This window comes from Mercenaria mercenaria, chromosome 4 (assembly GCF_021730395.1).
Source record: "Mercenaria mercenaria strain notata chromosome 4, MADL_Memer_1, whole genome shotgun sequence".
Taxonomy (NCBI): domain Eukaryota; kingdom Metazoa; phylum Mollusca; class Bivalvia; order Venerida; family Veneridae; genus Mercenaria; species Mercenaria mercenaria.
Genome location: NC_069364.1, coordinates 8,358,039 through 8,370,746, shown reverse-complemented (window position 1 = coordinate 8,370,746; position 12,708 = coordinate 8,358,039). Strand labels below are relative to the sequence as shown.

The 12,708-nt window shown below is 36.9% G+C and overlaps 1 protein-coding gene across 1 annotated transcript in view; it reads left to right on the top strand.

The window, feature by feature from the left end:
• The window catches only part of LOC123552655 (E3 ubiquitin-protein ligase rnf213-alpha-like), a 128,875-nt gene extending 123,081 nt beyond the window's left edge, over positions 1-5,794 (top strand). Inside the window, exons 68-69 of the mRNA XM_053540034.1 lie at positions 3,827-3,980; positions 5,531-5,794. Of these exons, the coding sequence (XP_053396009.1) occupies positions 3,827-3,980; positions 5,531-5,794 (418 nt within the window). The remainder of the gene's footprint in view (positions 1-3,826; positions 3,981-5,530) is intronic.
• Positions 5,795-12,708: the final 6,914 nt, after the last annotated feature.

Genomic DNA, 12,708 nt, shown 5'->3' with positions numbered 1-12,708 from the left:
CCTCGGCTACCTAGCTTCTACGAAATAAAACTTCTATCTGGAGTTGTTTTTGTCCTTTCAACTTTAATCTCGTTTAACCCCAATGGTATTCATCAAATGATTTTTGCACGATATTTTTTTATTTCAAACACTTGCAACATCAACATTTGGTGACTGACATCCTTGTAGACTATCGGATGAAAGAATGAATGAAATAATAGTTAAATGGTTAGTTGTGAAGAAATGATCAATCGAATGAATGAATGAATGAACTACTTAACGGCTATTCTGAATTTCTTTTTTATATTAAGATTACAAAATTAAACTGACCTTTTTGACGCTTCTGAATTTGTTAAAGCAATAAAAAGCAACCCGTGTTTCCGATTAATTGCAATATAATTCATGGTCTGGTTTGTCACAAAAAAAAATCAGTTTATAAAAAATCAAAACATATAAATCAAATAAGTACTTACTCGTGACTACCTTTCCCTCTGAAATATGCAATACAGATTATCGCGTGCGGTCACTTGAGCCAGATGTTATCGCTTCGGGATATATGAACGCGCGAAGCGTGACGAAGCGTGTTCTCAACTGATTGGATACCTAATATCTGTATGCATTAAAGATCCCAATTAATTTGCGCTAATTTGTGTTAATTGGCATTCATCGAGTTTCTGATATTGTCAATTTGCAGGTAGAAAAATGTGAAAAATTGTCAGACTGGGTTACCAGGCTTAGGGTACATGGGCTATCTATCTGATTTAGTTAATATGCATACAATTATTATCAATTAATGTTGCAGTAAAACTGTTCGGCAGAAATTATATGTACAGTTTATTTTCGTGGAGATGGGTAAATCAGTGTAAATGCTTATATCATTTGATTTAATGAAAGACACTCATTAATCTTTGCCAATATTTTTCGAGCGTTTTCGTTAATTTTAAGCAATATTGTATTTTATACAGTCAGTCAGTGTCACGCCATCCACGTTACCACGGTTATCATTGCTTTAAAGTAAAGTAATGTGATGTATTCGCTACCTGTTTTATCTTTATAAATTTTATTTTTTTCTCTTAAAGTATTTATTTTTTAGTACGCTTGTGACTGGTAATGTGTCTTTCTTTTTGTCTAGAATATTTTAAATAATTGACTTTTTTACAACGGGTGAATATGATAACTTTTAATAAATGGACCATAAATATCACGGTGCGTTTGACAAATAAGTGGAAAGTTTGCAAATAAATTTAGGGGAAAAGGTATGGCCAAAACTCGAACCCACTACCCTGATATTGGCAGCTAAACGCTTTGCCGCCCAGCTACCTGCACATGCGATAGTATAATATCAACTAAGAATTATATATGTAATATTTGTATCGCTATTTATGTTTGGACATTGAAAATGAATTTATAAAAATATACGAAATATTCACATGTGCTAGGTCAATACTAAAGGACCCTACATCCACGAGAAATAAAATAGTCGGCCACAGTGTATACTACAGTGGAATAGATGGGACATAGGAAACATTTTATTTATCACGTGCACACGTGTTAGCACCACATTCGCACATGTTAGATACCACGTGCAAATGTGTTGATTAACACGTGCGCCCGTAATAACTATCTTCGCTAACACGTTCGCATGTGATAGCTATCACGTTCGCAGTTGTTAGCTGACACGTGCGAACGTGAAATATTACCAACGAAACTAATCGAGATATCAGCCTTTTTTCATAAACAAGAAACACTTACTTCGTAAATTACAGCTAACTATAAATAACACTTCCTTATGAAAGACATCCATTTAGAAAAATTGCAGATCTTTCACGCTTTTTCATTGATCAGCTAACACGTGCGCACGTGTTAGTTATCACATGGGCACATGGTAGTATAACGTGCTGTCACTTGCGCACGTGATAGTATCACCGCACACGTGTGAATTACCACATACGCACGTGGTAGCTAACACGTGCGCACAGAAAAAGTAAAATATTTCATATGAAAGGCGTTTGTTTGAATCTTTGGACGCAGACACATTATATCGATTATTTTTCGTCTGTAAAAATATTAGAATTGATTTCATAAGTTAAGTATCAATACATGTCTTATATACTTTTTCAGTACAAAATATAAATGGATTAGTTCCTCCTTTTTTCTATAAATATTTGCATTGTATGCACAAGCGTTGGAAATGTGCAGAAAAACAGTTAATTTATGCTTGCATTAGATTTTTACAATGGCGATGATCAACGGATGTATTTATCACTACAAATAAATAGGGATGAATTGATTAATCCTTTTCTTTTCTCAATCGGATATTTAGATTAAATGTTAAAATAAATCGGGAACGCGCTAGATGAAATGATGGATTCATTCATGTTTGATTTTAAATTTATACCTGTTTTGGTCCGTGAATGCTTTTTTCAGTTCATGTCATATTAGTATTAAACATTTCTTTCTTTCAATATTGGCATTCATTCTACATACACGTACAAGTTCGAAAACATGCGAAACGTTTGACCTTTGAAATGGCCGGAGAATATAATTTTCGCTACACATATTGATTGCATCCCGTATTTTTGAAATATATAAGTTATTTAAACCCCGTATTTCCGGCGTATACGGGAAATATACGGAGTTGTATACCAAGCATATACGGACATATACGTCCCGTATTTTCGAGTTGTATACGAAGAATATACGGGAAATTTAATCCCTGTATTTTCAAAATATACAAACTATACATACCCCGTATATCCAGAATATACGGGAAATATACGGAGTTGTATACAAGAATATACGGGAAATATAAATCCGTATTTTTTAAAATATACAAATTATTTAAATCCCGTATTTCTGGCATATACGGGAAATATACGGAGTTGTACACCAAGCATATACGGGACATATACGTGCCGTATTTTCGAAATATACAAATTATTTAAATCCCGTATTTCCGGCATATACGGGAAATATACGGAGTTGTATACGAAGAATATACGGGAAATTTAATCCCTGTATTTTCGAAATATACAAACTATACATATCCCGTATATCCAGAATATACGGGAAATATACGGGGTTGTATATGAAACATATACGGGAAATATACGTCCCGTATTTTCGTAATATACGGATTTATGTATTCCCGTACACCAGACATATACGGGAATATACGGTGTTGTATACGATCAGAATAACCCTTTTAGAATTTCCCGTATTTCAATAATATACGGGGTATCGTATACTAAGAATTCCGTATTTCATAGTATACGGAAATCCGTATTTTATTAGTATACGGACTTTTAAATATACAAGCCCCGTACACGCCCGTATTTTAGTTTTCCCGTATTTCTTCCCGTATATGGGTAATATACGGGATCCCGTACACTCCCGTATATTAACTCTTTTTTCGCAGTGAAACTCGAGAGACCACATTTTTGGTCCAATCCTAATGAAAATTGGCCAGAATATTTGTTTCCATGAAATCACTAGGTCAAATATGTTTACACTGTTATGGTGTGTTTCTCAGGTGAGCATTATTTTTGCAGAAATTTTCCATGAATTATGCCCCTTTTAAACTTATTTAATGTTTTGATACACTTCTCTATCTCTTTTATTACTAAATACTTTTGACACAGACATAAGCTATTGTCCAATATCTTCATCCATATTCGAGTAATGTAACACTCTAGTGACAGCTCCAGCTTCCTCAGATGTGCCCAGTTTCACCCTCCAGCACCGTCATAGTCGAGCGCGCTGACTCTTGTGACAGCTCTTGTTAATATATATAACAGAAAGATAAAGGTATGTTAAATAAAGTACTGTTTATATATATATTCTTTAGGCGAGACAACACACTGACTGGTCATATCCTTGGACGTGTACAGGTCAGAGGACAAGGTCTGAGACCAGAGAGAACATTGACTTCAGCTTATACTGCAACTATAAGACTTCTGCTGCATATGTCAATGTTTATTGGTGTCGGCAATAACCTACAGGTATATTTATGGCATATTCAAACGTGTTGATAACTTCGTCTTTCCTTAAAATATTCATTGAATATATCTTTCCTAAAGCCTGATACAAATGTCAAATGCAGTATTTGATGTGAGATATCGGTTCAGCAGATTTTCTTGTTACTTCTATGATACAAATTTATTTTAATTGTCCTCTGCCTTTTAGAAGAAAACATGGACATAAACATCGGCTGCGTCCATCTGTTTGTCTGTTACACTTAATGTTTGCTCTGTAACTCTGCAATGCATCTACCAGACAAAAAGTGTTGTATAATGAGACGATGAGCCGCATGTAAGAACCAAATCCATAGCGCAGAGTTCAGTCAGGATCTACGTGTGTCTGGTCCATAAATCTGCCCTTCTTAAAGCGTTTTCAAAATCGCGAGGTGGGTTCCTAATAATATAGAGGACTTGCCTCATGCAAGGCCCATGTTCTGTTTTCAAGGACACACATAGAGGCCAAAGATATTAAGTCTTTTTTGTGTGGTCAGTAACTTTGCTCGAATGGATTTTCAAATATATTGACATAGCTACCGAAACAAAATGATGTATCACATGACACCCAGACCCATAGATCAACAGTCACGTCGCACTTTCAATAATAATTATCCAGTCTGTAACTTTCTATGCATGGGTGTATATTGAACTAACTTGGCATACTAAGTAAATATTCGCCTTTACACTACTTTCTGTGGGCTCAAATGGACATGTAATTGCTTCTCTTTTATATGAAGTACAATACTTCATTATTGTGATTGCAATACTTACAGCAGCTCTATGCCTAAACAAAAACTGATACTCAGTCATACTAAAGTCTCTCCGTACTTGAATTCAGTGTTGTTATTTTTTCTGGTCCTTTTGGAGCATGGAATCTGTTTAATATCTTTGTAATAGAACTCCACTTAGCCGTTGCTAGAAGGGGCCTCCGTGGCCGAGTGGTTAGAGTCGTTGACTTCAAACCATTTGCCCCTCATCGATGTGGGTTCGAAACCTCATTTGGGGCGTAGAATTCTTCACGTGAGGAAGCCATCCAGCTGGCTTACGGAAGGTCGGTGGTCCTACCCAGGTGCCCGCTCGTGATGAAATAGTGCACGGAGGGACACCTGGGGTCTTCCTCCGCCATTAAAGCTGGAAAGTCGCCATATGACCTAAAATTGTGTAGATGCGACGTTAAACCCAACAAGATAAATAAATAGCCGTTGCTAGAGGGCGTTAGAGGTGTTGCACTTTCATTTCCAGTTTCTCTCATGAACAGAAGCAGTCATACCGAGTCCGCTACTATTTTGCTTTGTTGCATTCTGTGCTTCCAAAGAATCTTTATTGAAAAACAAAAAAAAAGATGAGAAAATGTCCCTAGGCTTGGGACATTCGTAAATCTTTTACAGTTTCTTGTTAGCCATAGATATGTCTAATATTACATATTGTATGTACTTCGTTTAGTAGTGTAAACTACAATTGATATTAAAAGTATGAATGAATTGTTACCCTATGGAGAAATTAAAACACACCGAAACATTGTCACATTATTACAGGGTGTGCATTTACTGATAAAACCTGACATTGCTATAAACGATGTGGAGGAATTTCTTTGGGCACATATACAGCAAGATGTTGACGACATCCACAGGACCCTTGGTAGAAGTGTTGATGATGTTCTTCTTCTGATGCATACTACTGTCGACCACATCATGAGAGCACACAATGAAGGTACAGAGGTGTTTTCTAGTTGCATTTGTGCTATTGTTGCAAACTGTAAGATTTTTTACGTTTGCTGCTGTGTTATAGCTGGGCTTTAAATAAGGAAATATGTGATTGTTATAAACTTGAAATGTCACTTAACAATATTTGAAAGTAACGTTCTATTGAAAGGGGGAAATAGATTAGTAAGTTTGAAATACAGCAGGACAGTCTTTTAAACCAAAAGGTAAACCTTATTTTCAAATAATAAACTGCCAGTGAGAAGTATAACCGTTTTGAAAGCAAGCAGTAATGAGGAAAGGAAGTGTTTTAAAAACTATATGTTGATTTTTAGCTTGAACCCTTAATGTTATAACATCATACCATTTTAATTTTTAGCTGGACTATTCGAAGAATAGGTAGAGCTATTGGACTCACACAAGCATCGGCGTCGGAATCCCGATTTTGTTAAGTTTATGTATGTAATCTGGTATCTCAGTAACCACTTGTGGGAATAATAAATTTTGGTACACAGGTGTAACATCATGAAATACAGGTCAAGTTCTACTTTGAGGTCAGTAGGTCAAAGGTCAAGGTCATAGTGATTCGGAACAGTTAAATGGTTTCCGGATGATAACTTGAGAATGCTTGGGCCTAGGATCATGAAAATTGATAGGGAGGTTGGTTATGACTAGCAGATGACCCCTAATGATTTTGAGGTCAGTAGATCACAGGTCAAGATCACAGTCACCCGGAACATTTAAACAGTTTTCGGACAATAACTTGAGAATGCTTGGGACTAGGATACGGAAACTTAATCTGGAGGTTGGTCTTGTCAAGCAGATGACCCGTATTGATTTTTGAGTTCCAAAGGTCAAAGGTCATTTAAACCTTAAACGGACAATAACTTGAGAATTCTTTAGCGGAGGATCATGAAGCTTCATAGGGAGGTTGATCATGACTAGCAGATGACCTGTGTTGATTTTGTGGTCAGTAGGTCAAAGGTCAAGCAAGTTCGTCTTTGACATTGGCTTAGTTCTGTGACAAGGCCATATTGTGGGGGTATAATTCGTCACTCCTGTGACAACTCTAGTTTTCACTGTCTTCGACCATTTTCTTATAAATTCATGCCACTAATACCACTTATCCCCCGCTACACACTTCCCCGACCCCACTCCCATATGAAATGACTCACACTGGTGGCGTTAATAATATTACTTTTAAAAATATAAATTTCACTCCTTTCAAAGTTTGTAAGCATGCCCGAAAGATACGAATCCTGCCATTGTAATCATATAAAATACATCATTTGATTTATTTAAAATCGGCTACATGTATTTCATTATGTAAAAACGGTCGTTTACATTAATTTTAATCGGCCGTGAATACCTAAAATCGGTATTTAATCAACCGTTTAAATTTATTTACCTAAATAGGTCGCTTAAATCATTGTAGTTGCAGAAATACATTTTATCTTACTTATTTGGCTTGTACTGGCTCCGTGATCCTGTCCACAGAGTCCAATAGGCATGTGTGTAATAATACCTGTCGGTTCCTCAGATAATGCAACATCCTTTTGAATAGCTTGGACATAGCTACTATCATCAGTTTTACAATCATACAATTTCTCTGCCTTTGATTGTATCACCATTTCTTCACGTCTTAAATAAATCACTTCAGAGTCATCATAGTCATACAGTTCTTCCACCTTTGTTTCGTGACTTCTAATATCAACCTGGTACATAGAACCATCTGCAAAAATAACGTTTTCTTCCATGTGCACATCCTGAGCATCGTTTAGAGGATTAAGTCGTTTAAGTTTACCGCCGATGTCCAAAAGCCAAAATCTACCAAGCTTTTTCAGCTTTAGTTTACAATGTGTCGTGTTTTCCATTACGTCCAATTTACTTTTAGTTACAGGATACACAAATTCTGTCCAGTCATTATGTGTAAACAGGTTCGCTTACGAAGCAAAACATAATAATCCTTAGTAATGTCATTTTTAAACATATTTTGTATGAATATTAGTAAAATAACATTAAAGTTCACCCAGCTCATCATTAACTAGTGAATCTAATTTTAAGTTATCCACTCTGCAATCTAATACCGTTTATCATTTTACATATAATCGGTGTTTGTCTAATCGTATGATTACATGTAAACAATCCTTGTTGTCTTTTTACTTCCTCCTGTTTATTTAATTTAAAATATTTGGTTAAAGTTGCTTAAGCTTTTTGCAGAAAGCTGACTGGAATGCAACTGAATGGAATGTATTGCATAGATACTACATTATTATACAAAAGCTACATAAATCTACTAAAACTATAATTAAACTAGAAAATGCTTTTGTAAAAAAGCGCATGTCTCCCCCAATGCAAAGTCCTATAGGCAAGAAGTCAATAGGGGTCAGGAGCGAAAGTCAAAGAGACACTGATGGTTGGCTGCAATAGGGATCATCTACTTGGCATGTCCAGTCATCTTCGTGGCCTAGTGGTTCTCAAGTCACTGTTCAGGCTCCTATGACCTTGACCTTTGATCAAGTGACCTCAAAATAAATAGATGTCATCTACTCTGCATGTCCAATCATCCTATTAAGTTTCAACATTGTAGGTCAAGTGGTTCTCAAGTTATTTCCAAAAAATGATTTTACATGAACAGGCCACTGTGACCTTGACCTTTAATAGACTGACCACAAAATCAATAGGGGTCATATACTCTGCATGTTCAATCATCCTATGAAGTTTCAATATTCTGGGTCAAGCGGTTCTCAAGTTACTGACCGGAAATGGTTATCAATGTTCAGGCCCCTGTGACCTTGACCTTTAACGGAGTGACCCGTAAAAACAGTAAGGGTCATTTACTCTGCATGAACAATCATCCTATGAAGTTTCAACATTCTGGGTCGAGAGGTTCTCAAGTTATTGATTGGAAATGGTTTTCCATGTTCAGGCCCCTGTGGCCTTGACCTTTAACAAAGTGACCCTAAGATCGTTAGAGTTCATCTACTCTGCATGACCAATCATCCTACGAAGTTTCATCATTCTGGGTCAAGTGGTTCTCAAGTTACTGACCGGAAATGGTTTTCAATGTTCGGGCCCCTGTGAACTTGACCTTTCACAGAGTGACCCCAAAATCGTTAGGGGTCATCTACTCTTTATGACCAATCATCCTATCAAGTTTCAACATTCTGGGTCAAGTGGTTCTCAAGTTACTGACCGGAAATGGTTTCCAATGTTCAGGCCCCTGTTACCTTGACCTTGAATGGAGTGACCCCAAAATCGATAGGGGTCATCTTCTTTGCATGTACAATCATCTTATGAAGTTTCAACATTCTGGGTCAAGTGGTTCTCTAGTTATTGATCAGAAATGGTTTTCAATGTTCAGGCCACTGTGACCTTGACCTTTGACGGAGTGATCCCATAATCAAAAAGAGTCATCTACTCTTTATGACCAATCATCCTATCAAGTTTCAACATTCTGGGTCAGGTGGTTCTCTAGTTATTGATTGGAAATGGTTTTCAATGTTCAGGCTCCTGTGACCTTGACCTTTGACGGAGTGACCCCAAAATCAATAGGGGTCATCTACTCTTCATGAACAATCATTCTATGAAGTTTCAACATTCTGAGTCAAGTGGTTCTCTAGTTATTGATCGGAAATGGTTTTCAATGTTCAGGCCCCTGTGACCTTGACCTTTGACGGAGTGACCCCAAAATCAATACGGGTCATCTACTCTTCATGACCAATCATCCTATGAAGTTTCAACATTCTGGGTCAAGTGGTTCTCTAGTTATTGATCGGAAATGGTTTTCAATGTTCAGGCCCCTGTGACCTTGACCTTTGACAAAGTGACCCCAAAATCAATAGGGGTCATTTATTTTTCATGATCAATCATCCTATGAAGTTTCGACATTCTGGGTCAAGTGGTTCTCTAGTTATTGCTCGGAAATGGTTTTCAATGTTCAGGCCCCTGTGACCTTGGCCTTTGACGGAGTGACCCCAAAATCAACAGGGGCCATCTACTCTTCATGACCAATCATCCTATCAAGTTTCAATATTCTGGGTCAAGTGGTTCTCAAGTTACTGACCGGAAATGGTATCCAATGTTCAGGCCCCTGTGACCTTGACCTTTAATGGAGTGACCCCAAAATCGATAGGGGTCATCTTCTTTGCATGTACAATCATCTTATGAAGTTTCAACATTCTGGGTCAAGTGGTTCTCTAGTTATTGATCAGAAATGGTTTTCAATGTTCAGGCCACTGTGACCTTGACCTTTGACGGAGTGATCCCATAATCAAAAAGAGTCATCTACTCTTTATGACCAATCATCCTGTCAAGTTTCAACATTCTGGGTCAGGTGGTTCTCTAGTTATTGATTGGAAATGGTTTTCAATGTTCAGGCCCCTGTGACCTTGGCCTTTGACGGAGTGACCCGAAATCAATAGGGGCCATCTACTCTTCATGACCAATCATCCTATGAAGTTTCAACATTCTGGGTCAAGTGGTTCTCTACTTACTGACCGGAAATGGTTTTCAATGTTCAGGCCCCTGTGACCTTGACCTTTAACAAAGTGACCCTAAAATCGTTAGTGTTCATCTACTCTGCATGACCAATCATCCTACGAAGTTTCATCATTCTGGGTCAAGTGGTTCTCAAGTTACTAACCGGAAATGGTTTTCAATGTTCAGGCCCCTGTGACCTTGACCTTTGACAGAGTGACTCCAAAATCAATAGAGTCTATCTACTCTTCATGACCAATCATCCTGTGAAGTTTCAACATTCTGGGTCAAGTGGTTCTCTAGTTATTGATCGGAAATGGTTTTCAATGTTCAGGCCCCTGTGACCTTGACCTTTGATGGAGTGACCCCAAAAACAATAGGGGTCGTCTACTCCAGCAGCCCTACAACCCTATGAAGTTTGAAGGTTCTAGGTCAGATGGTTCTCCAGTTATTGCTCGGAAATGAAGTGTGACGTACGGACGGACGGACGGACGGACAGGGCAAAAACAATATGTCTCCTGGGGGAGACATAAATATACTTTTTGAAATATATTTGAAGCAAACCATATACTACATCTTTCATATCAGTTTCTTTTGTGGTTGGCCTATTTTGCGATGCAAGGCTCTGGATGTGTCGGTTGTGTATAGTGCGGACATTACAATTTTTTTATGAATGGGCTCAAAGCCTAGAATTCGAACAGCATGGGCATGTGTTTAGTCTCATATTCATTTTTAAGCTTTCAGTATCTGTAATGGTGCCTATGTACAGCTGAGTCTACATTAAAACAAAACTCTAGGACGGACTGTTGTCTGTAAACAGAAAAGTGCATTTAAATGAGTCGGCTAAAATGAAAGTATAGAATTATGTTCTCTATTTTTTTGACAAAAACTATGTTACTATTACTTGCTACTTATCTGCCGCATATTGTAGGTGTAATAGGTAGGCGCCCATTTTTGTGAAAAAATGTACAAGTTGGTACTTGTACAAACCAGTCAAACCAAAGAGAGCTGTACACTTAATAAATAGTGAGGCATTCCATCTTATTTAGACCTGCCTCGCCAATATCGTCACCTGGATGCATCGTACCTTCTAATCAAAATCATATAGCTGCTGTTAAGATTTGCAACTATTTGAATTGAATTAAAAGGGTTATCTAAACGTGAACAAGTAATCCGGACAAGTTCTATAAAGGAAATACTTTAAGAGGTCATTGCATAAAAATACATCATGTAGTGTAGCTTCTTATATCATAACCTTTTTCATCAAAGTTTCATCAAAGTGTCGAAAAACGGAAGTTTTACATGTTTTTGTCATAAAAACAACGGAACTGGTACATGTAGGCTGAAAATGTCAAATGATAAAGTGCTCAGTATATGCATTATATCCGCTCTACACTTCCCTGACATTTCTCAAAATTGTATCTTTTATGGGTTTTTTTTTCGCACTGGCATCAACGCAAAATTTACTGCCCCGTGTCCTTTGCCCTAATAAAGTGACAGGGCTGACTCTAGTAGAAATTGTATGTCATACTACGTAACTGCAGTAGAAGCTAGTAAAGCAGCTGAAATCGCTATATTTGATGCGGAGTGTTTAAGGTGATATTCAAATTAATGAATAACGAACTACTTTAATTTAGGAATCGAAATCAGGATCTGAAAATGCAGATCTCACTAAAAACCTTGATGACAATATTATATTTAAGTAGATGTTGTTTTTTTTCAAATTGATGAATTTTATATCATAGATAATGTGTTATATATTATTAGTAGTGAATGCTGTTATATTTATAATGTATTAACTCTAATTATGTATGAAGATAGATATCTCTTCGTATTGTATTAAAGTCAACCTCTTATGTTCCAAAGCAATATAAAGTGATGTGATTTGTACCTCCTAAATAAGGATAAATCTTTGTTTTATCTCTTCTGTTACTATAGATACTCCCAATAATTTTGTACGATATAATAATGTTATTATAAAACATCGTGATAATGTGGATATCAATGTGGTACAACGATATTCAGCTGTAATTGTTATTATTATACGTATGCCCATTATGTACCGAACAAGTACTTCCAAATGACTCACAATTGTAGAACCGTTGCTTTCGTACATATATACAATCCCGCAACTCATGTGCCTAAAATCTGAACCTAAAATTGGTTGTCTAAAAGGCATTATGTACATACTGCGTCCTTGGTTCAGCATTACAAAAATTAAACACTTTCTTAAAGGATTACAGTTCAATCTACATAACCTGTCTTGGTTTTCCATAATGCTGACTTATTTTCAGAAAAAAAAGGTTGTATTTAGATTTTTGATGAGACAGTGAAAACTTGCTAGTAGAGCGTTTTGGTAGAGGTCAATACCTCTTTGGACATTTAACCTTTATCATGCTGGACACGATTGATTCTGCCTTTGCGACTAGTGTAGATCATGATCAGCCTGCACATTCATGCAGTCTGATCAAGATCTGCACTGTTCGCCATTCAGTCAGTATCGTTTTGGTACGCACCCCTTTTAACTGTTAATT